The 24297-nt window shown below is 59.5% G+C and overlaps 1 protein-coding gene across 4 annotated transcripts; it reads right to left on the bottom strand.

The window, feature by feature from the left end:
- Positions 1 to 961: 961 nt before the first annotated feature.
- On the bottom strand, positions 962 to 22716 carry PODN (podocan). 4 transcript variants are annotated; one of them, XM_075556260.1, is made up of 11 exons: positions 22473 to 22716; positions 14877 to 15208; positions 13856 to 13949; positions 12573 to 12637; positions 11370 to 11479; positions 10070 to 10226; positions 9756 to 9871; positions 7853 to 8510; positions 3719 to 3867; positions 2742 to 2938; positions 962 to 1748 (listed from the first exon to the last, which is right to left on the bottom strand). In XM_075556260.1, the coding sequence occupies exons 2-10, from the start codon at positions 15189 to 15191 to the stop codon at positions 2749 to 2751; spliced, it is 1854 nt and encodes a 617-aa protein (XP_075412375.1). In that variant the 5' UTR covers positions 15192 to 15208; positions 22473 to 22716; the 3' UTR covers positions 962 to 1748; positions 2742 to 2748. The 4 variants fall into 4 exon arrangements, with proteins under 4 accessions (XP_075412375.1, XP_075412384.1, XP_075412359.1 ...); XM_075556269.1 differs by having other exon boundaries at positions 14877 to 15196; XM_075556244.1 differs by lacking the exon at positions 22473 to 22716 and adding an exon at positions 21527 to 21770.
- Positions 22717 to 24297: the final 1581 nt, after the last annotated feature.

The following is a 24297-nucleotide window of genomic DNA, read 5'->3' as shown; positions in this document are numbered from 1 at the left end:
TCTCCAGGCCTGGGGGAGAGGACACAACACCGGACTGGGGAAGGGTCTAGCACCACAGAGCCCAGGAAGACCCTCAGGTGCAGGAGGGGAGGAGCTTCCGTCAATTCACTCAGGGAGCCAAGAAGGCACCTGTTTCAGCTGCCGGCTCCCGAATGAAGTCATCCCCGCCCCGGCCCCCAGGACTGCCAGGGAGCCACTGCTGAGAGCTACAGCCGGAGGGGCCCAGGAAGGCCCTCACCCAGGACCCTCCCTCGCACCTCGGGGCTGGGACCATGAGGGCCGCCTGGAAGGCAGCCAACCTTGCTAAGGCAGAGCCTCCCCGGAGAGGCCAGACATCAAGCGATGGGTCACACGTGGTCTCTTTACCCTTCCCTGTGCTGTCTACCCCACTGCACTGCAGCTCCTTCCAGGACTGACGGGAGGCCTGCCAGCCCGTGCTGAGACACATCCAGTAGGAGGGAGCCCACTCCTGGATGCCCTCACTCCTGGATGCTCGTCACAGCCATCTCTTTCTGGTCTGGGAACTGACCCCCCACACTGTCTGTTGGGTGGTAGGCTTCCAGGGATGTCTGTTGCCTCGTCCTGAGAATCTGTAAAGACCTGGGTCCGCAAGTCAGCTCTGTTCCTGCATCCAGGCAGGCCCCCTTCCCACCCAGCATCTTCTACAGCACAGACCCCGGAGGAAATGACGGCCCTCCATGGGGAACGTGTGCTACCTGAAGCTGGCAAGCCTGTGGCCAGGACACCAGGACCCCGCCGAATCCCTCTGAGCCAGTGGTCTGCACACATGTCCACATCTCTCTCCTCACCTGGACCAGACCCCGTCTCCCAGAGCCAGGAGACCCAGAGCAGAGCTCCGCCTCCATCCCTGATGCTCGGGAGGAAGCCAGGGGTCGGTCCCCTCCCCGGCCCACCCCACACCACCCGGCACCAGGCGGGAAACACGCACATGGCCACAGGCTGCAGGGACAGGGATCATGCTTTTATATTAGTTTTTCTGTAACAAGAAAAATCTGCTTTGAGATTTTTATCTTTTTTTTCTTCTTCTTAAAAAAGAATAAAAACTAAAGGCACCCAGAACTTTCCCACAGAATGAAGCTGGTGTGGGGTAAGCGGCAGTGGCCGGTCCCCTCCTGACGCTCTCTGGCCCAGCCCCACAGCCGGCCCGGCCGGGCACCCAGGCTGCTGACCGCCCCAGGCCCTCCTGTCAGGCCTCCAGTGGGGTGCCAGCAGAGGAGCACTCCTCAGGATGGAAGCCTCTAGCAGCCGGACAGGGGGTGAGGGGACAGGCAGCTATCCCAAAGGTTCTTGTCCACAAGTGGGGGAGGGGGGAGACAAAAGCCAGCTTTTGTGAGTCCCAGAGGGCGGCAGGCACCTGACCCCAAAGAGCACAGAGGTCGCCTGGTGTCTTCTCCAGGGGACAGACGGACAGAGGGATGGGACAGAGGGTGAGCTTGCTGCGGACACTTCCGGCAGAGGGAGAGGCATTTGTCCATGGGAGCGGGTGCATGTGTGTGCCAGGGTGGGGCCGGCCGGGACTCAGGGTAGCAGGAGGCGTGTGCATGTGGTCCAGCCCGTGAGTGTCTGGGGCGCAGCCCGCTGCAGGAGGGGGCGGGTGTGTTCAGCCTGCCTCTGTAGGGACGCCCCTGGGTGCAGCACCGGGGCATCTGATAGCATCTGTGAGCGTGGCCAACAGAGGGCTCCCGGGGCACATGGCTCGCTGCAGAGGAGTCCGGCGGTCCACTGTCCTGCAGAACACACAGACAGTCAGGGCAGGCCCACCCACCTCCAGCCTTCGGAGGCAGAGTCCAGAGGAGGCTGCCCCTGCTGGAAGGAGCTCTGCAAGGCCAGGCCACAGGGACAGGGCAGAGGCTGACCCCGGAGTCCTGATGACCCGGGGGGTGGGGAGGGGCTGTGAAGGCCTTTGGGTCCTGGAAATAGACCTTGCTCCTGGAGCCTCAGCATGGCCACTGGTCACTCTGGGAGTGTCTGTTAGATTTCATCATGCCCAGTGGGATAGATCCCTGTACCCCCACACCATGACCCCACAGTCCCCAAAGGAAGGCAGGGACACCCCACAGGATGGCCAGTTGCCCCTGCATAGCCCCCTGGCTCTGCCTTCACCCACCTGGCAGGGAGGATGGAGCTTCCTGCTGTAGACCCCATGGCGCACATGCCTACTGGGCACCCACCTCAGGCCCTGTTTGCCCCAGTCTCTACTTCAATTCAAACTTCTCATGGGGTGGCCCAGAGGCCCCCTCCCACAGCCACACAGCCCAGCCCTGTGACCACTGGAAGCTCATTCTCTGAGAGCCAGCCTGACTCAGCCTTGCCACCACCGTGCCCCTTCCCACCAGCCCCTCCTGGTTGTTTCCTGTCCCTGCCAGCCTGCCCCACCCCCTCAGTACCAGCCATTCTCTTGCCCAGACACCCAACCTCCCACTCTGTCCCACCCACCTGCACACCGTCACACCCTCCCTGGTCAGTGGGGTGGGGCACCCCCACTGCCTGGAGGAGAGGGACGCTGGTGGTATGGCATTGGCAGAGAGCCCAGACCCTGGGTGGCTGCCCACAGCCCTGCTGCTATTCCCCCTACCCTCACCCAGTGCCCACATACACCAAGAACTCCTGTTCATCTGCAGAATGAAGGGATGAAGCAGGGGAGCCAGAAAGCACCCAGGTGGGGGCTAGGACAGGCCCCCACCCCCACTGATGATCTACCTGGGTCAGATCCATGTTACCTCGTCACTATCTCGATTCATCTTCCTCCTCCTCCTCTTCTTCCTCTTCCTCCTCCTCCTCTTCTTCTTCCTTCACGTGGCCATGGTCCTTGGAAATGTCCCCAAACTCGAAGCTGCCTTCAATGTCCAGGACCTGCAGGTGTTTCAGCCTCCGGAAGGCGCTATCCACCACAGAGCCCACAGCCAGCTTGTTGAACCTGGGACACATCCATGGGTCACTGCCCAGAGCCCCGCCCCCATCCCTCCAGAAGGTCAAAGGGGAGGGGGAGGGGACAGCAGGTGCCAAATGCTAGAGTCTCAGAAAGCAAAGTTCCTCAGGGCACAAGCCAGCTGCGCCACCCTCGTCCCCACTCCCAAGCCCTGTCCTGCTCTTCCTGGTTCAGGAAGGTGCACAGGCCCCTCCACATACACTGCCCATGATGGTGGGTAGGCCAGCAGCATGCTGGCCACCCTCTGCCTACTTGCAGACCTGACACCCAGCATCCAGGGCTCCTGGCTGGGCAGCCTAGCACCCAGGCCAGGCAGAGGCACACTGGGTGTGGGGAGGACACTGGATGCCAACCTCAGCCTCTCTGCAGGAGCCTGAGGCACAGCAGTTGCTGGCCTCCGTTTTCCCAGCTGCAACTTGGGAGCCCTTTCCTGCCACGAGAACGCTAGTAATGCTCCCAACAGCAGCCAGCTTCCTGTGCAGAGCGGAACTTCCCCCGGGGTTTGCAAGGCGGTGACCGCCAGACCTGTCTTCTGAGGTGCCTCTGGCAGGGGGGAAATGGGTTGGTAGTCATGTGCTTAGCCATTTGAGCCACCAGGCTGCCCCGAGGTTTGTGAGCTGAGGAGATGGTGACTCGGGGGTGGGGGGTGGGGGCGCCTGTGCCATACCAGGGCCACACACAAGAGTCAGGCTACAGAGACTCTTCCCAACCTGTGGACCGCTCCCCTGGAGCCCCGAGGGCCCCAAGGTGTGTGCAGGGGGTTCCTACCTGAGAAAGATCCCCTTGAGGTTGGGTGTGGCATCAAAGGCGTTGGCAGGGACAGTGCTGATCCTGTTGTTCTGCAGGTACAGGTATTCCAGCGACTCCGGGAGCCCCTCGGGGATCTCCGTGAGCTGGTTCCCCGCGATGTCCAGCAGCTGCAGGGGTGATGTGGGGCGGGGAGCAGGGTCAGGGACTCCCACCTGTGCAAAGCACTCAACAGCTTGCACAACCCCTTGCAGCCTCTGGTCTAAACCTCAGGGTGGTCCTAAGAGAAGGTGGTCTCTAGTTACCACCAGGTCCCAGAGAGGGGAAGCAGGCTCAAAGGGGTCACACACCTGGAAGGGGCTGGAAACCAGTGGTCTGACTCGAAACCCTGCTTTCTGATTGGTGCGTGGGCTCCCCAGCCTCTCCTGCCTGCAGGGTCACCCTTCTGTCTTCATACATGCCTGTCACCCCATCAGACTGCAGACCTCCAGCCTTCGACTTTCACCCCACTGGCCCTAGAGAAGCGTGGGTGCAGGGGTCACCTGAGGAGCTCAGGGACACGTGGGCAGGAGCCAGAGTGGGTGGGCAGTAGGGGTGGAAGCCCCACCCCCCATGACCCTGGTGTGGCAGCCAGGATGCAGGCTCATCAACCACCACCTGCCCAGAGTGCAGGAAAACATGGGCATGTGTTTCCCAAAATAGTGCCTGGCTCTGCTGCCAGCTCCAGAGTGCCTCAGCTGTCGGTACCCCCACCACGCACACCCCTCTGCCACCTTGGGACAGCCTCTGTACTCTCCAAGCCCCTTCCTTGCCTGGCTGGCTGGGTCCAGGGTCAGGACACAGGGGGACATGACCCCCAAGAGTTAGGAGTCATGGGGAGCTCCAGCTTTCCCTCTTCTGGGAAGGTCTCTGGACATTCCCTTTCCAGCAGGGTTCCTGTCCCCCGCTGTGTTCCCACAGCATGTGGGGACGGGGGACAACTCTAGGCCAGCATGTCTGCATTCACTGCAACTTTGCGGTGCCTGAGGGTGGGACCCACTGAGAACGCCCTTCAAGCCCAGGAATCCAGACTGACTGCAGCAGCCCAGTGCCACTGCACTGGGAGGGAGAGAGCTAGCCTGGTGGGGGAATAGAGCTGGAGGAGATGCTTGAAGAGAAGGCAGCTGGGGGTGGGGGGCATGCGAAACTTTGAAGCAGAGGGAGCAGGGAGACACCCCAGCCCAGACCAGCTCACCCAGGCACTGGGATGCAGTTCAGCAATCACCACTGTGGGGGGCAGGGGATCCTGAAAGGAGGTGACACTGAGCTAAGCCTAAGAACAAGCACCAGGAGGAGTCTTGATCCCACCGACTATCGTTTTAGAGCAGTGTCCAGCGCAAAGGGCTTGGGGCAGGCGTGAAGGAGAGGCCTGAATGAGCAAACGCGTGTGTCCGGGTGGTGGCAGCCGGGACAGAGCTGAAGCCAGAAAAAGGGCTCTGGCCGGGATTCTCATGACAAGGATGGGCCGTGGAGCCCCAGCGCCGGAGCATGAGATGGACAGAGGCTTTTCAAAATAGCCCCGATGGCATATGGAGCGCAGGAGGGGGCAGCTCCTGAGGCACCGCAGAGCAGGCAGGACCTGGGGGTGGCCAAGCCTCAGTGTGGGCAGCAGGGTGGAGAGACGACAGCAATGGGGAGAGGGGAGGGCAGCAGGCCAGGGCTGGGTGAGGATGGGCAGCGGGCTGAGAGAAAGGGAAACTCGGAGCAGCTGGGTGGATGCCACCTCTTCCGCAAGTTAGGAAATGCAGCGGGGGGGGGGGGTGGGGGTGGGCACAGGTGGAGGTGATTGGGACCCCTTGAGAATGGGTGTCATTGCACCCCCAGGTGGTGGCCCAAAGTCAAAGCCCTCAGCTGCTAGCCAAGAGTTGGAGGCTGGGGTCCACCCAGAGGCGCCTCGGAGGAAGGCCCGGTGATGGGCTCTTTTATGACACAGCCGTGGAAACCCTGCGGAGCGCAGTGCTCCTCTGAAAACGCATGCATCGCCCTGGGTCAGAGCTGGCTTGAGGGCAACTGGTTTACCAGTGAACAGGCAATGGCGGCTGGATCCTGGTGGCGGGCTTTCTGTGGGGAGGTCTGAGGGAGTGTCATGTCTGCGGCTCTTGCAGGGTCCCTCCTGGCAGGAGCCTCCTCCAGCCTCCAAGCTAGGACTGCCGCTACCCCACTCCACCCCTTCAATCTGCCCACCCAATCCTACCAGCTCTCCCCCAGCCCTGGTACTCATCCAATCATCCCCCAGCAGAACATTCATTTGGAGCTCAGGGGTGCTGAGTAGGTGTGCTGCGGCCCTGCCCTATCCTAGTGGGCGGGGCCAGCAGCCAACCAATAAACCCAAACCAAACTCATGATGTCCCTATAGGTCAGGGTAGGACTGCCCTCTGCCACTGGGGATTTCTGAGACTGCTACTCTTTATGGGAGTAGAAGGCCTCCTCTTTTCTCTGTGGAGTGGCTAGTGGTTTCAAACTGCTAACCTTGTGGTTGGCAGCCCAACTAGTAACCACTATGCCACCAGGGCTCCTAACCCACCGATAAATGACCTAAAAGCCAGTGAGGATGGACAGTGCAAAGTAGGGCTAAGAGGCATCTCAGAAACAGAATCGTGGACCAGCAGAAGGAGGTGGTGGCACCAGAGGCGGTGGCATGGCGATTATCGGACAGAGCAAAGGAGCCGGGCCAAGGCTAGAGGCCAAGGCAAGGAGAACACGAGGCAGAACAGAGAGGCAGTGTTAAGATATGGCACTGGGAGGCAGAGCAGCAGGCTGGCTTCCTGCCTCAGGGAGGCAGGGGCTGAGAGAGCACATGGCTGAGAGCTGAAGACTAGAGAGACGTAGCTGCTGGCTGAGGAGAGGTGTCGCTGTGGACCAAGGCTGTGTCCCTACTGTTTCTTGATCTTGATGTGAAATAACCTGTAAAGTTCCCTGTTATGCCTCCACCATTGGGGGTCAAATGACCCTTTCACAGGGGTCGCCCGATTCATAACAATAGCAAAATGACAGTGGTGAAATAGCAACAAAAATAATTTTGTGGTTGGGGGTCACCACAACATGAGGAACTGTATGAAAGGGTGGCGGCACTGGAAGGTTGAGAATCAGTGCTGTGTTAAGAAATCCGGAATAGGTAAGCCTATAGGACAGTACCTGGATCAATGGTTCTTAGGAGTGTGGCAGAGAAGGTTTGGGGAGGGGGGACAATGGGAGCTAATGAGTATAAGAAAGAAGAAGATATTCCAAAATTGATTGTGGTGATAATTTTACAACTCTTCTTAATGTAAATGAACAACTGACTTGAATACTATGTGAATTTTATGCCGATAAAGCTGTTCAAGAAGGAACAAAGTCAAGCAGAGAAGGCAGTGGGCGGTGGGAGAGGCAGCCCTGGGGAGGGGGCATGTGAGCAGAGCCCTAAGGAGGAGGAACAAGAGTCCTGGGGGCAACAGCTGGGGGAAGCGGGATAGCCTTGGCATAGGTGTGGTGGTGAAGGCTGGTAGTAGAGGTGATGGCCCTGGCCCTCCCCGGTGTCTCTAATCTACCCTGAATGAGTTGTGTGGTTTCACTTTTAACGAGCCTGGTGGGCTATGTCCATGGTCACCCCCAGAAAGCCTGGACCAGAATCCTCCACGAGAACTCCAGTGACCTGGGCCATGCGCTGTCCAGGTCCAGCCTTCTCCAAGTCCTCATCCCTGCTCCTGAGCTTGACACTGCTGTGGCCACATGTCCCCTGACACCATGACCCCATCACCTTCACCTTTACCCCGCCCCCTAATGCTCAGTAGGCTGCAGCTGCAGGCAGGGAGCCCAGCCTGGCCACACTGACTGCACTCTGCTCAGAGGCCTGTCCTGGCAGGCCCTTCTGAAAGGAGTACCCACTAACCTAGGCATTGCCTCCCACACCCCTTCCTGCCCCAGCATCTCCCTACCCAGGGGTGTTGCTGGTTCCCAGGTCCTTGTGGGTAAACGAACTCAGCTTGACCTTACCAGCTGAACCTCCCCCTGCCTGTCACCACCCCCACCCCCACCCCTGTGATCCCATCCTCTCCCGTGGGTGGGTGGGCATGGGGCAGCCAGACCAGTAGTCACTGCACCCACAGAGTCCCCTAGCCCTCCGTCCACTCCTCATACCTGCAGATGAGCCAGGTCCGCCCAGGCGCGCGGACCCAGGGCCCGGCTGCGCAGCCGGTTGCCCGTGAGGTAGAGTTCGGACAGCTGGGCCATGCCAGCCAGCGCCCCCCGCGCCAGGGCGACCAGCTCGTTGCGCTTGACCTTCAGCACGTGCACGTTGCGGGGCAGGCCCTGCGGCAGCGTCTGCAGGCGATTGCCGGACAGGTCCAGCGAGCGCAGGAGCCGCAGCTTGCGGAAGGCGTCGCGGTGCACCTGCGCGCTGGTGATGCGGTTGTAGCTGAGGTTGAGCTCCTCCAGGAAGTAGGTGGTGGCGAAGTCGTCGCGGCCGATGCCGGCGATCTGGTTGTGCAGGATCATGAGCGTGCGCACGCGGCGGGGCAGCCCGCGGGGCACGCGCTCCAGCGCGTTGTTGTACAGGTGCACCGTGTGCAGCTTCTTGAGGCCCTGGAAGGCCAGCGGGTGGATGCCGTGCGCCCGCAGCTGGTTGCTGTGCAGCAGCAGGTACTCGAGGCTGCGGATGGGGGTGAGCACGTCGGCGTCCACGCTCCGGATGGCGTTCTTCTCCAGGTGCAGCAGCACCAGGCTGCGCGGCAGCCCCGCTGGCACGCGCGACAGGTTGTTGCTGGACAGATCCAGGTACTCCAGGCTGGAGAGCTTCCTGGGGGAGGGAGGAGGAGGGGCTTAAGGCGGTTGCCAGGAGCCTGCATGGCACCTGTCCCCTCCCCTGTCCCCAAGGGGGTTGTAATGGGAAGGGCCTGAATGCACCCCTGCTCTGCCACTCTCTGGCAGGGGTCCTCCGGGGGCCTCTGTGTCATCGCAGTTGATTCCACCTGGTTTTAGTGCATTTTGCTTCGCTGGGCTTCGCACATACTTCGGACTTTTACAAACTGAAGTGTGGCACCCCTGGGTCGAACCCGTCACTCAACACCATCGCGTCATGTCCCCGTGTCACACTGCGGTCTTTCTTACAAGAGTTCGCACTTTTTCATAATCCTCTGGCATGCGAAAAGAGAGCCCAAGTGTGGCCGTCCAGGAGACTCTCGCTCTAGGGACTGGGAGGAGCTGCGCCTGAGGGCTTCTGAGGCTGGACATCTTTACCGGAGCCAAAGACTGCGCCCCTCTCCCAAGGAGTGGCTGGTGGGTTTGACCTGCTACCCAAGGTGCCACCACTACACCCCCGGGCTCCTCAGTAGGATAAACATGACTGGCATAGGTACTAAAGACCACCTCACTGCCATGGAGGGAGGGGAGGCTGATGCATTGCGACCCCGCAGGACAGGGTAGAACTGCCTGCCCCTGTGAGTTTCTGAGACTGTAACTCTTCACGAGAGCAGAAAGCCTCATCTTTTTCTCTTGGAGCCACTGGTGGTTTCGAACTACTGACTTGAGGTTAGCAGCCCAATGCATAACCACTACACCACCAGGCTCCTTTCATATGTACTAGGACATTTTTTTAAAGCTGGGGTGGGGGTAACCTGACTGGCTTTATTGCTGTGGTCTGGAATGGAGTAGAGCTTGCGGTCCCCCTGAGGTGATCAGCCTGCACATTAGCTTAGGGCACTCCTGACACCATTTTTTGGCACACAGAGGTTTGTTTGAAAACCCGTCGCTTACATACAATCACCTCCTGGTCCTAAAAAATAAAAACCCAGTTGCTTTTTGCAAGAAAACATAAGTTTGCATTTCCTGCCGAGAGGTGGGTCTTGGCAAAGGCTTCCTTGCTCTGTTGGAACCTGGCCGGCCTTACCTATCTCTGTCCCTCACCTGGCTTTGGGCATAGGCCTGTCCACCTGTTTCCGAAATCCTCACAGTTTTTCTCCAGACAGTCTTGTCAGGGGCAGTGGAAGATGGGGGGCCTGGCTGGGTCTGTCTGGGAGGAGCTGGGCAGGGGGGGCGGGCTCACCAGAAGGTCTCGTTGTCCAGGCTCTCATCAGTCAGGTGGTTGTTCTGCAGGTACAGCTCGCGCAGGTGGCTCAGCTCGCTGAAGGCCCCTGGTGGGATCTTCTCCAGCTTGTTATTCTGCGGGGGCGGGGAGAGAGGGTCTGAGGACTGTGTCTGCCAAGAGGGTCTGGGCATGAGGAGGAGGAGCTGGGGATGGAGCGGGGCTCCCGCCTGGCATCAGTGGCTCTATAACACAGAGCCCAGGCGCTGGCCTGCTTTCCTGCAGGTGCCGCTGCCCCCACTGCAGGTCCCCAGCTGGGGGCCTTCTCTGCCCACCTTGAGGTGCAGCTTGTAGAGGGCAGGCGGCAGGTGTTTGGGCACATGGCGCAGGAAGTTGCTGGACAGGATGAGGACCTCCACGTTGCTGGAGCCGTTGAACATGTTGTCTGGCAGCCCCGCGTCGGCCAGCTTGTTGTTGTGCAGGTACACGGACCTGGGGAGCAGGTGCAGCCTCTCAGCCCCTTACCCTGGGAGCCTCCACGTCCGGGATTAGGCCACTTGGTGTCCTCCTCAGCCCATCCAAGTCAAGGATGCGGAGTTAGCAGAGTCTCAGAGAGAGGAGACCAAGGACTAGGAGGGGCAGAGACCACCAGAGCCCCCCCACCCCCCAAGGCAGGGCAGCTTCAATGACCCCAATGGGATCGACTTCCACATCCTTCAAAGTCCCCCCTGCTGGCCCTGGCCCTGAAATCCCTGCCTCCTCCATTCTGGCACCCCTGCCTGTCAACCACACACTCTGGCTCTAAGCTCTGTGGGACTTCCCAAAGACAGGCCCCAGTGAGGTAGTGGCTGCAAGTGGGACTGCTCATCACAAGGTCAGTAGTTCAAAACCACCAGCTACTCTGCAGGAGAAAGGCAGGGCTTTCTACTCTGTTAAAGAGCTGCAGTCTCAGAAACCCACAGAGGCAGACCCACCCCGTCCCACAGGGTCGCTGGGAGTCAACATGGGTTTGATGGCAGTGAGAAGGCAGGTCTGTCCCTACCCACCTCTGTCTCCAGGGCACCCTGCACAGGGCCTGGCCCAGAGGGGATGAGTCCTCATTCATTCAACGGATATTCAGTGACTACCATGATGTGCCAGCCCTGGTCTGAACCCAAGTATCAAGACCCTGCCCCCTGGAGCTGTCCTACGGGGAGGGGTGGGGACAAGGAACCAGATCCACACACAAAAGTCTTGCTGTGCTGGGTGGCCTTTTTGGGGATGAGGGCTCTTCTCTGTGGGATGAGGGCTCACGGAGGGGTGCCAGCTCCTTGGGGGTGCATGATAGATTCCAAAGCAGAAGCAGCTCCAAGGACATAGCAACCTCCTACCCCCAAGGGCCCCCCTGCCCTGCTCACACACACCCCCACCACACACACACACACACACACACACACACACACACACACACACGCACGACAGTTTCCAAGGGGCAGGTAAGGTCTTTCTTCCCTGGCCCAGTTCCCCCAATTGCTGCAGGGATCAGCCTCTCCTACACAGCACACTCCTCCTCGGGGCCTCTCTGGGTCCCCTCTCTTCCTAACAGGGTACATCCCTAGGCTGAGCCCAGGGCCATCACCCCCTTTGACCTCTGACCTCAAGTTTGGTTTCTGGCCAAAGGTGAGCCCGTAGATCTTGGTGAGATAGTTGGCAGCAAAGTCCACACTGACCAGGGTGTTCGGCAGGAATCGGGGCGCCAAGGTGAGCTGGGAAGAGAAGAGTTAAATGGGCAGACTGAAGGGCAGAGACTAGCCCGTCTCCGTGCTGCGCGCAAGGCCCTCTTTCTCAAATAGAACTCTGTCCTCAATCAAACCCTGATCCAGGAACAAGACTCTCCAGGGCCTGGTCCCTGCTCCTGACACCAGCCCTTCTGTCCAGTCACTGTGAGCCATTCAGGTGTCCCCAACACCCCACGATGCCCACCTGCCATCCAGTCAACAGCATTCACTGCATGCTCTCGGCTGCTAACTGAAAGGCTAGCGCCTCAAGTCGACCCAGAGGCTCCTTGGAATTCAGGTCTGGGGGCAACACCAGGAGCCCAGCTCTATGCCAATGTATCCTGAGCTCCACAGCAGCCGGGAGCCGGGACAGCGAGAGAGCCACGGGAGCAGAGGGCGGGAAACAACACAGAATCCAGAAGCACCCCCAGGCTTGGTCCCTCGAACCCAGGGTCCCAAAGAACTGGGGCAACTTTGGGGTCTGGTCTGGGGACTCGGTTTGCTTCAGTGGACAGACAGCTCAGGAGAAATGGCAAGAAGGCACCAGGTCTCTGAGGCCCAGAGGAGTGGGTAGAGCTGCAGACTAGCGTGAGGGTGTGCCCATGAGGGAGAGTTGGGGACACAAGCCCACAGGGAGGACCAGCCGCCTCAGGCAATGTCAGAGGGCCAAGGGGCCAAGATGCAGCCCTAGGGCATCAGATATTTGGTGGCCCCGTGCCTTCGAGCCTTCACTCCTGCTGCCGCCCTACTTCAGTGCCCCCTGCTCAGGGCCACAGGCTGAAGCCTGGCAACTCTCAATGCCACCTCCTTTGGGAAGCCCTCCGAGGGCCCCCCCCTAACCGGTGAGGAGCTCACTCTCCCCTACACGCCTGCAGGTCTTGGCTTCTGTCCTCATTCCCTGACCACACTGGCCACTAGCTGGGGGAGGGCTCTGAGTCCATCCCCAGGAGGCCACGTCAGTGCAGCAATGGGGACCCAACGGGCAGCCGAGAAGACGCCTGGGGAAAATTAACGAACTCAGCCGAAGAGAAAGCCTGGGAGGACAGCCCCCCTCCCCGCCTGCCCTGCCTGGACCCCTCACCTTGTTATTAGCCAGGTACAGGTAATTGAGGCTGGTCAGGTGCTCAAACGCCTCCTCCGGGAGCCCTTCAAAGGACAGGCAGCAGTCAGAGCCCTGAATGGAGGAGATGCTACCAGGGGCTCACGGGGCACCAGCCGCCCGCGGGGGGGCCCTCCCCACGGGCCCAAGGGGCCTGCTCACACCATCCTCCTTTCCCATTTGGTGGGCCCATGCTGGGAGGTGGGGGCAGGGAGTGTGTGTTGGGGAACTTCCTGACCCTTCGCCCCTCTCAGAGCAGCCAGTGTGGGGCCAGAGCTGGGAAAGATCAGGACACAGAACAGGGGACCCAGCCAAACCCTGTCCTGCCAGGAAAAAAGAACTACTCCCAGGGGGGAAGTGGGGGCACAGGCTTCACTTCACACGCAATCCCCAGGCAGGTGGGGTCTGAGTTTCTGGCCCTGAGTCACCCAGACACCTGGAAGGCCCCTGCCCCACCACGCAGATGTCCGGTCAGGGCCCAGCTGTTGCTGGGAGCTCGGCCAGCTGGGAGCCTGGCCTCTGACACTCAGTTCCTGGCTCTGAGACCCTCTGACACTGGACCTCAGCCACATCTCTAACGAGGGAACAATTACATAAACCGGAGCACCCTCTCCACAGAACCCCCGCTGTCCTCCCAAAGCAATGGCTCCTGAGAGCCCACTTCTGAGCGGAGCACGGCCGGTCGCCATGAGGGGGTGGGGAGTGGGGGTGTCTGCAGCACTGCATGAGGCTGGATCGGCTTTTGGTGGGGGCTACACGTCTGCGTGGGTTCACAACCTCAAAGATGGACTACACGTGATGGTGTATAAATAAGACCTCAATAAAGCGTTTGTTTGTTTTTTTAAATGGAAGAAAAAAGGATGCCAAGATGCCAATCAGGATTGACTACACATGACAATGTCATGTTTTTAAGGTTGTTTTTTTTCCCCTCTCATATTCGTATAACCCTTTTATCCAAAGAAAATAAACTCATCAACTTTGAGGACTACAATGCTTTGGTCCTCTGACCAAGACCCTGGGGTCCCAGCTTCTCCGAGGTTCTCTCCTTGCCCAACTCTGAGGCCCCGGGCCTGAGGGAGGCAGAGGAGAGGCAGGACACTGACTCCGGCAGCCCTGCCCTGCATGGACCTGGTCCCTGCCTGGCCTCACCCCCAGCCTAGCCAGGCCTGCTCTTCCCCACACCCAGGCCCCCAGGGCCAACCTCTACCCTGGTGGCCTGGCCCCCTAGCACAATGCCCTGCCCCAGGGCGTGGGGGACCCCTCACCTCGGGATGTCAGCCGGTTGTTCTGGAGGTTCAGGGTCTCCAGCAGGTGCAGGCGGGAGAGCTCCTTGGGGTAGATCTTCTCTAGCTGGTTGTTCTGTGGGGGCAGGAAGGGCAGCATCAGTCCGAGGGCCCTGGGAGCCCCACAGAGGCCGGGATCCGATTTGCTCTTATTGCCCACCCTGCCTCCATCATGAGGCCCGTGTCCCCGGCACCAGAGACTCTGAAGGCTCTTCCAGAGGAGCCTGCTCTACCCTCTCAGCCCCTCTGTCCCCTCCGCTCAGCCAGAAGCCCACTCTACTGACGTCTCTGACCCTTCACAGCCTGGGATCCCCCCACCCCACCCCTAACACAGGACAGAGACATAGAACATGTAGCCAGGAAATCATTAATGACTGAATGAACAAGTGAACATCAGTAATGCTATCACGCACTTGCCCCTTCCCCAACCGGCTTCTAGGGATTGGCACCCATCACACACACACACACACACACACACACACACACACACACACACACACCACCCAGCTGCCAATGTTGTATGAGCCGGAGGGTCACTGGGACTGACTGCCCTCTGGAATCTGGTGTGACTCATCTCCAGGGCCACTGGGTGGCACCTCTGGCCACACCAATGCACTCTTGTCTCTTCTTTCTCAGGGGCTGCAACCTGTCTCCAGACCCTCTCAGACCCCAGGGTCCGGGCTGAGGTGCTTGCTGTCCTCTGCCCAACCCACCCCCCGACCCCGAAAGCCCTGCCACTGGGGTCCACTTTGCTCTTATTCCCCCACCCTGCCAGGGCGTCTCCATTCAGAGGACCAGGGCTGGCCTATGTCCTCCAAGTGAGATGTGTTAGGTGGGACACCAGGAAAGGAGGCCACACAGATGGGGCAGAACTCCAAGGGCCTGGTGAGCCCTGACTGTTGGGGGCAGGGCAGGCAGGAAGTGTGAAGATTAAAGCAGCCAGGAGAATGGAGCATGAGCGTGGGGGTCCGGCAGGGGGACCATGAGCTCCCCAGGGTCTCACCTGCAGGGACAGGTGATTGGTGTGCTCGGGCAGGTCCCCTGGGAACTCTCGCAGGTCAATGCCGCTGCAGTCCACAACACCCTCCTGGGAGCAGGTACATTCACGGGGGCAGTCGACAGTAGCTGGGCCGGGCTTTGGTTCTTCTGGGCTCAGGATCAGCACTGGCCCCTCCAAGAACTCGTTCTCCTCAGGGCTGGGGCTGGGGGTGCTGGCTAGGCCTACTGCAGGGGTCCTCGCCGAGAGCACCCATCCCAGGTGCAGTTGCTGTGGCGGCAGCAGCAGCAGCAGGAGCAGCAGCACCCTGCTCCGGGCCATAGTGCCTACAGGAGACCCTGGAAGTCATAACACAGACCTCATGGGCTCCAGGCAGCACCCAGCTGACCTACTGAGGGCCTGCCCTCTCCCCACCCCATCAAGGCTGCCTGCAAGGCTTCCCCAACCTTGCGGGGCCAGGTCCCAGGGAATCCCCACCTTCAATTCACAGAGGGGGAAGCGAGGCTGGGGGAAAGCAGTCACTAGGGTCCGGCCTGGCCAGGCCTTCCTTCCTCTGGAAGGCTGACACTCAGGGCCAGAAGGGTTTGTCGGGGGTCTTCATTCTGCTATTATTCTGGATCTTCAGGACTTGAACGTCTCTGCTACTCACCCAAGTCCCCACCCACCCACTCACTCACCCCTAGTCATGCACGGCTCTGAAGGGTTTCTCCCTCCAACCCTTCGCCTATGCTGTTCCTTTGGCTCAAAGCGCCCTTCCCCTCTTGTGTAATCAGCATTTCCTTCTGCTCCAAGAACCAACTCCCATGCCGGTCCCCTGGGGGGCTCGGTGATGGCCCAGAGTCCTTGGTGACTGCGGTCCAATGGGACTGTGCACACACTGCCGCCTCGGCAGGCGCTGGGTTGTGAACGCGTGAGCATCTTTGTCCCCCACGGGCTGGGCGCAACGCTCTGGGGGCCCAAGTCAGGCCCAGCAGAGGCATCAGCCACTGGAGCTGCTCCTGCTGCTGCCGCCTCCGAGTGCTGTTCCTGATGCCTGCCCACCCACCCGAGCCTGATGTGCTCCCACTACCACCCCTCCACCCTGTGGGGCCCAGCCCCCAGCAGAGCCCCTTAGGGAGCAGGGGGACAGGGACATACTCTCAGCCCATGAAGAAGAAACTGGGGCTGCCATGGCCCGGCAGTGCCCTAGTCTTGGCGTGGCTCAGGGATGGGTCCCTGGAGTTCCAGGGAATCGGGTAGGAAACCTCTCTGGGGAGCCTGTGCTCTCTTGTCACAGGTAATGGCTCAGGTACATTGCCTCTGAATCCTGCAGACATGTGTTCAAGGCCCATGTCCTCTGCTTACAGGCTCTGGCCTCACTGAGCTCACGCTGCTCTTGGGAGGACTCTATAGAAAGCAGGCACCTCGTGCCTGACACCTGCTAGGTAAGTGAGAGTCCCTGCCAGGGCCAAGGTGGGGACAGAGTCACGCACTCGGTTCAGCAGGCACAGGGGCATTGGGGACCCCACCCTCCTCACCATCAGAGGGGCACCTCAACCCATAGAGTGAGTCCCTGGACGTGCCAGGGCGCAAGGCCTTGGAGAGTCAGCAGAACCAGAGTGTGAGGTTAAGTGACAGGCTCTGGACCTGACAGCCAGGGTCACCCTCTCAGTTCTGGCTCTTGGTGGCGGTGTGGCGTCAGACAGGATATAAACCGGCCCCTGCCACTGAGCCCATTCAGTCACGGGTGCTTCAGGACAGGAACTTTATCAACCTCCCGTGTTCCCAATGGCGGGACCTCAGAGTGGGCTGAGTCAGTGAGGCCCGGGAAGCAGCACCTAACCTACCTCCGCAGTCACCAGAGAGCAGGAATTCATGGGGGCAGGATTGAACCCCCAGCCTTCCAGTGAATATCCCGCACACCAAGGCTTCTGAGGCTATAAATCTTCACAGGAGCAAAGAGCCTCATCTTTCTCCCTGAACATGCCTGCTGGTTTTGAAATGCTGACCTGGCAGTTAGCAGACCAAGGCTTAACCCATGACCCCACCAGGCAAGTACTTCCTCTCTGTGCTGCTCAGGCCTTGGTAGAAACGACTCCCTAGCACGGGAGCCCAGGGGGTGTCGCCACCATGTGTTGGGCTGCGAACTGCAAGCTCGGCCTTTGGAAACCACTAACCACTCCTCCGGAGAGAGACAGGTGCTCCAGTCCCAGACGAGTCACAGTCTGGGGGGACCCTCAGGGGCAGATCCACTCGGTCCCACAGGGTTGCTTCGACTCCAGGTCAGTGAGTTTGGTTTTTTTGAGCAAGGGTTGTGAATGGGTTAGCAACGCTGTGTGTCTACATGCAGAACCGAGCCCAGAGTCGGCATCAGGGCACAGAGCTGAGGCTGCCTCCAGACCTGGCAAGGCCCTGCGGCCACCAGGAGTAAACCGGGGCAAGCCTCAGGCCCGCCCTGCTCACCTGACCCCACTGCAGCCCGGGGCTCTGAGAGGCGAAGCAGGGGTACGGGCCCCAAATGCAGTCAGGGCAGGAGGCCAGGAAGCAGGACAGGGGCTCTGGTCTGCCATGGCCCATGAGCTTACTTGGAAGACTTCTTTCTCTCTCACCCTCAGTTTTGTAAAAGTCTATCAACTGGATCTACTGAAGTATCTCATATGGAGAACTGTATTGAATGCATCCTCGTGATCATTTTATAGATCAGAAAAGAGAGACCCAGAGAGGCTGACCGAGGTCACACAGCTGTGACATGGCAACACTCAGCGTCCAGCCCGGGCCTTGGCCATCATGTTACCCTGCTCTCCCCAAGGCCAAGCATGGCTGGGCACCGCACACGCAGGCCTGGAGCCTGCCCTCAGGAAGCTCACAGCTGCCCTGCCCAGCGTGGTAGCCACCTATCACACGGGGCTGCTGAGCCTTTGAAGCTTGGCTCATTCAAACTGAGCTGCACTGTGTCCAACAGAGTCTACAGGATCTCCAAGACTGAGTGCAAAATGGAAATGTGTATCTTATGACTATAAATAGTATCTCATAAAATCTCATTAATTTTCATATGGATCATTTGATATTAGCTACCCAATTTCTGCCCAGTTACCTCCAACCCTAGAGACCCCCAGCGAGTCACTGTAGAATGTGTTCTTAGGGTTTCCAGTGGCTTATTTTGGGGGAGTTCATCACCAGGCCTCTCTTCCCAGGCGCCCTCTAAGTGGACTTGAACTTCCAATATTCTGGTTAGCAGCCCAGGGCACTCACTGGGCACCACCTACAGGCTCCAGTCTCTGGGATATAACTCTAAAAACTCTCAAACTCACTGCCATTGAGTCAATTCTAACTCAGAGTGACCCTCCAGGGCAGAGTTGAAGTGCCCTTGTGGGGCCATACATCTTTACAGGAGCAGAAAGCCTCACCTTTCTCCCGCAGTGCAGCTGGTGGATTCACACTGCTGACCTTGTGGTTAGCAGTCCAACATATAATCCACTCGGCCAAACCATTTAAATCTAACTTCATCTACTTCATTCATTTTACTTTTGCTAATGTGACTACTGGAAATGTTTTAGTTAGACAAGAAGGCTTCAGTGGGTCTGCAGGAAAACGTCATTGTCTTTTCATTCCTTGTTTCCACGGAGGGGTTTGTACAAGGCGGCTCCTGTCTAGAGCACTGTGTATCCGCTATTATAATCGCAGGGTGATAAGTACGCTTGACGTCCACAGGAGCCCAGGAGAGCTATGGCTCTGCCCGGGGCCAGAGCAGTCTTCAATGCCTGTCCTAGCCACGCAGCTTGCATATCAGGAAAAAGGGGGAGAGTGCGCCCAGTCAGGGGGCAGTGGGTGCGCCGGCCTGCGGATGCGGGCCCATGCTGTGTCTGGGGAACGCGACACCAGGCTCACAGCGTGGCCGGGGGCAGCTGGGAACTAGCAAGGATGGCAGTGAGCAGTGACCACAGGACTAGATGAGGAAGGGGCTGGAAGATGAAAAGCCATGGAAGAGCAAGAATATGACAAAGTCGGGTTTAGGTGATGGGGGTGGGGGTGCTGAGCTGGTGGGGAGATTCCTGACCCATCTGAGTCTCACATTTCCCACCTGTACTTCAGAAAGTGGAACAAGACAAGTGCCCAGGGCACCTCCGTGTGCCGATCCTGTAGGAGGTGGGCTAGGGGCCACGGCGAGAGCAGGTCCCTGGTCTCTGGGAGCTTCGGGTCCTCTTGGCAAGGAACGGCTCCAACCCTTGGGACAGCAAGAGCTGGGTGGGACGGGCAGCGAGGGCTCACGGAGTGCTTTGGTGATGGAAGGACCAGGGTGCCGACCTGACTGCTCTTCCCACCTGGACTAGTGGCTTCACTGCCCTGAGCCTGGAGTCCCCTTCGAGCAAATGGAGATGGCCGCTATCTCTTGAGCATGGAATGAAAGGCTGTTGGTGAGGTCAGCCGATTCTGGCACCAGCAAGGGCAGCCAACACAGGTGAGTGCGACTGAGGGAGTAGATGGACCAGCAACCTCAACCCTGAGAGCCAACACTGAGACCTAGAAGAACTTGAGTGGGGTGGGCCACAGGCTAGGAGGCGGATGAGGAAGGGAGTCCAGGTCAGGGGCAGAGAGCCTGTAGCACCAGCCACCTCCTCTGTACACTGCAAAGCCATCCAATCATTCCAACTCTTAGGGACCCTACCGAACAGAGTAGAACTGCCCCAGACTTTACGGAAGCAGACTGCCACAGCAGTCTCCTACAGAGAGGCTGGTGGGTTTGAACCACCAACCTCAAGGCTAGCAGTTGAATGCTTAGCCACTGAGCCGCCAAGGCTCCCTCTATATTGCCAAGGGATGGACAAATTCAGCAAACCTTGCTGGTCAACTGCTCTGACAAAAATTTCAAAACTAACAGTTATTCTTCCTATTCTGCGGATGAGGAAACACGTATAAAAGGGCTCCCTCACTGCCCATCCCAGCAAATGCCTGTTTCTCTGCAAGGTCTTTCCCGCCCCCTTGGCTAGGTTAGGGGACTTCGGGGGGGGGGCGGGGGGGCATGCCCCAGCAAGTCCCCTCCATCCTCCAAGGTTCAGTTGAGCCTTCCCTGACTCCCCAAGCTCAGGAACTACTGTGGAGTTTGTCGGAATGGAAACATAATCTGTTTCAGATCCACAGTCAGTGTGGTAAAACCCGGCCTGCAGGCGATCGGGCCCTTCTGACTCTTGCCTGGAGTCTGGACAGCAGAAGAGGAGTTGTCCAAGCCACAGGCGAAGGCAAGGAAAGGCCCTCCTAGCAGAGAGAAGAGCACGTGCAAGGCATGGTGTGGTGATGTGGTTAGGGGCGGGGCAGGCAGTTCAAGGCGGCGGAGGCGGGGACTGTAGGATCAAGTCTCCAAGGACATCAGTCACTCTGCTAGGATGTTGGTTCATAGGGAGCCATCAAGGTTCCAACAAGCCCAGGGGCAGAGCTAACCGGTGTCTAAGGTTGCCACCATTAGACCCCCGACTCAACCGAAGCCAGAAGGAATCAGGCATGTTCCACGGAGCTCACGTCCATGGTCACGTGAACCTAACGCTTCCTCTTGAGTTCCAAGGCTGACCGTGGGCCCAATCACAAAGGCTTTTCTGAGTAACCTACTTAAGTGCGGTGGGAGCTGGGGTGTGGAGGTGTGGGAGGCGTCTGGCTGGCCCCGCCCACTCTCCATCGCCTTCCCAGTGAGGAGCAAGCGCTCCTGGTTCACACAACTGTGCCTTTTGGGGGTAGCCTTCCCCTATAGCGAGGTAGCCTATAGCTTGCCCAGACTCTCGGCTGGCGCGGGCCTCTATAAGCTGGTCATTCACGCCTAGAGCTGCAAGGACAGCCGTGCGCACCCTGGGCCGCAGCGCCTGTCACTGCAGCTGCCTTCCAGCGCCGGCCACCTGCTCGTCCCCACCCCTGCCCTGGGCTAGCGGTTCGGGGGCCTGGAACCTGGGGTTTCCCTGCGAGAGGTGGAGGACTCCAGCTCCGATCTGCGACGCTCCAAGCCCCCACCATGTCCTCCATATCTAAGTTTGGGGAGACCCGCCTGGAGGCAGCCCGCGTAGACAGACAGACGGACACACGGGGCCGCCACCTGAGAGCTTGAGCCCAGCCAGTGCGCGGCTCGGGGCTCGGGCGGCACAGCGGTCCCAGGAGCGCGGCGGACGCGCGGGATGCTTTGTCACCTGCCTGCGCGTCCTGGGGCCAGAGCTCTGCCCCTCTCTCCCGGCCTCAGTTTCTCTGTCTCCTAAGAGGCCAAAGGCTGGGCTTGGTGGGAGCCCTGCGGAGTTGACGTGGAAAGACGGGAACTTGGAGCCCGAGCGCTAAATGCAGGGGTCCACGCCCCTCCCCAGTTCCACCTGCCCCCCACATTCTCCATCGCCCCGCCTGCGGCTTTCCATGAGCGCCTCCCCCGCCCCCCGCCACCCCATCCGCCCTCAGATTCTTTCCAGATGTGCGCAGCGGGAGGGGCCCGGGGCTGGGGCTGGCGTCTGCCCCGAGAGCAGGGAAGGCCCCGCCGCCCGGCGCCCCAGGCGCAGGGGTGGCCCGGAGGGGCCGCGCCCTCGGTGCCGGGCCCGAGGGAGGGGGCGAGAGGCGGCGGCCCCGCCCCGGGCAGCGGCTGGGCGGGCAGCGAGGCGGGGAGTCCGAGTGGCCCCAGCCCCGGGCCCCCACCCCCGCCCCGCCCGCGCCCCTACCTGCCGCGCCCCCGCGCCGCGCCGCGCGCCGCCGGCCGAACGCGCTCTCCGAGTCTGGGCTGCGCTCCGCGGCCGCGGGCTCCTGCCATTCGAGTCGAGCCGGGCGCTCGGCGACGCCAGTTTTGTTGTGGGGTTTCTCCTCCCCGCCTCTCCCCCGCCCCCGCCCCCCCGCGCGCATCTGCTGGACGCCGGCCGCCTCGGGACACGGGCGCCGGGTCCCCGCGGGCGCGGGGCCGGGCAGGGGCCGGCGGGTGCGCCCTCCCCGCGCTGCACTTGGCCTGGCCCCACCGGCCCGGGCGGCCGAGGCGCCGCACCGACCCCGCTCCGCCCGGGCGGACCCGCCGCACCACGCCCCCACCCTAGGAACCGGGAAGGCGGGGTGTCTAGCCCGCACCCGCTTCCTCGTTCCCAGGCTTCCGCCGCCAGGCCGGGCCCCCTTTAGGCCCCAGCACCTGAGAAGAGAGCCGGGGGCACGGCCCCGTCAGCCCGGAGCCGCCGAGCTCAGCTTCTCCCTCATGGCAGGAGTTTGCGAGCGCTCCAGCCACGAGTACCTCTGCGCTCGCGCTCGCTCTCGCACGCTGGGTCCCGGGCTGCGGCTGGGGGGCCGCCTGCCAAGACCCTGCTGGGCCCCTTCCCGGAAAAGCTTCCCCGCCCCCAATTCGGGCCGGAGCCCACAGCCTGGTGAGCCTTGAATGATGGTCACTTGGGTCCCAGTTGCAAGGAGACAAGATGGGGGAAGGGGCGGGGTGGGGGGGCGGTGAGCTGGGATCCCTGGTGACACCAGGAGCTGAAAACGGTTCCAAGTAAAAGAGCATTAACTACTAGCAGCTGAAGCAACACTGTGTGACGCCAGGGGCTTCAGCAATGTTGGGCGGAAGGGCTGCTTTGAGGGGGTCCTTGGCACTCAGGACGCATAATAATCCGTTCCCTATACCTGCTACCTTACCTGGCTGCCCTCCCACTGGACAGAGAGAAGAAACAGACCAAACGTAGGGGGCCGTGTCCAACCGGAAGCTCCAGGGCTCTGGGTAGCAACCCCAGACCTCTTTGCATACTGAATTCCCCACTCCTGCTGGAGAAGATAAGCACCCAGCCCTTCTGGCTTTGCTCTCTCCCCAGCCCAAGTTCTTTCCAGGAAGGAAGCAGGCAGGTAACTGAGCCTAGATTTGAACCCAGAACTGTTTCCATTACAGCAAGGATGAGAAGGGGAAATATTTTGCCTTCTTTGGCCTCAAATTCCACTTCTCTTTGAGCTCAAGCTTAGGAGAGTGGGTATGATTCACAGGGCTGGACAGGGGCCAACACTAAGAAGCATCTCATCTCCTGAAAATTGAGCCCACATTCAATGGGCGCTGAAGAACTGGAGTCGACAGGCTCAAATATCCATGAACGAAAGAAAATCTAGAAGGTCGACAGGACCCCGCACAGACTAGGTGGCCGGGCCAGGAGTTACCATGTAACTCCTTAAATATGTGTTGTAGGCGTCCTGGCCCATTCCTGTGGGGACGCGTTGCTCTATGTTGATGACAGCTGGTGACTGCAGGAGCTATGGTCTTTCAGGGGTTGGCTGCGGGACACCTGACCCTACCCCTGCTTTGTAGAAGGCCTTACCAAAGCCCACACATGCTCTGTGCCTGTGGCGTGCTCTAGACACCAGCTATAGCCATGTGTGAAGTCCAGACTGGCAGAATATCCCTGGGAGAGTCTGATGAGACATCTGGCGGGAAATAGGTGTGATATTTGATGTCAGGTATCTGGTGGGCAATCTGCATTATTGCTCTCTGTTATAACTTTCCCAGGAAAGAAACTCACCTCATGTTTCACCAAGCCCCCTTCTAGCTCTAAAATAACAACATTGGGGTCCTTAGATCGGAGCCTCCCACCCCCGAGACGTCCACGTCTTCATCCCTGGGACCTGGAAACATGTTACATTAGGTGGCAAACGGACTGTGTCAGTGTAATTAAAGCCGTTGTCACGTGTGCTCGAGTCAGTCCTGATTCACAGCAACGTGTGTGCAACAGAAGCAAACACCACCCGGCCGTGCGTCCTGCACCAGCCCCACAACTGTTCTGACATTGGAGCCCATTGGTGCAGCGTTGTGTCAATCCTCTCATTGAGGGCCTGCCTCTTTGTCACTGCCCCGTCACTTTGCCAAACATGATGTCCTGCTCCGGGGACTGGTCTCCCTGACAGCATGTCCAGAGTGCTTGAGATGAAATGTCCGCGTTTCGGTGCCCAGGAGCAAGCTGGTTGTACTTCTCCCAAGACAGATTTGTTTCTCCTTTGGGGAGTCCCCGGGACTTGCACGATTCTTTGCCAGTACCATAATTCAAATACACCAGTTCCTCCACAATCTTCGTTATTCAATGTGCAACTTTCACATACATATGAGGCTAAGGCTTGGGCCAGGAGCTCCCTAGTCCTGAAAGTAACATTCTTGCTTTTCAACACCCTAAAGAGGTCTCGTGCAGTAGATTTATTCAATGCAGCGCATCATTTGATCTCTTGCCTGCTGCTTCCATGAGCACTGATAGGGCCTCCAAGAAAGGCAGAACCTTGACAATGTCAATCTTTTCTCTGTTCATCGGGATGTGACCTGTTGGTCCGGTTGTGAGGATCCGGGTCTTCTTTACATTGAGTTGTAATGCAGACTTCAGGCTGTCATCCTTGATCTTCACCAGCAGGTGCTTCAAGTCCTCACTTTCAGCAAACAAGGTTGTGTCATCTGAACATCACAGGTTCTTAATAAGCCTTCCTCCTATCCTGATGT

This window comes from Tenrec ecaudatus, chromosome 1 (assembly GCF_050624435.1).
Source record: "Tenrec ecaudatus isolate mTenEca1 chromosome 1, mTenEca1.hap1, whole genome shotgun sequence".
Lineage (NCBI taxonomy): Eukaryota > Metazoa > Chordata > Mammalia > Afrosoricida > Tenrecidae > Tenrec > Tenrec ecaudatus.
This window is presented reverse-complemented; position numbering and strand designations above follow the sequence as displayed.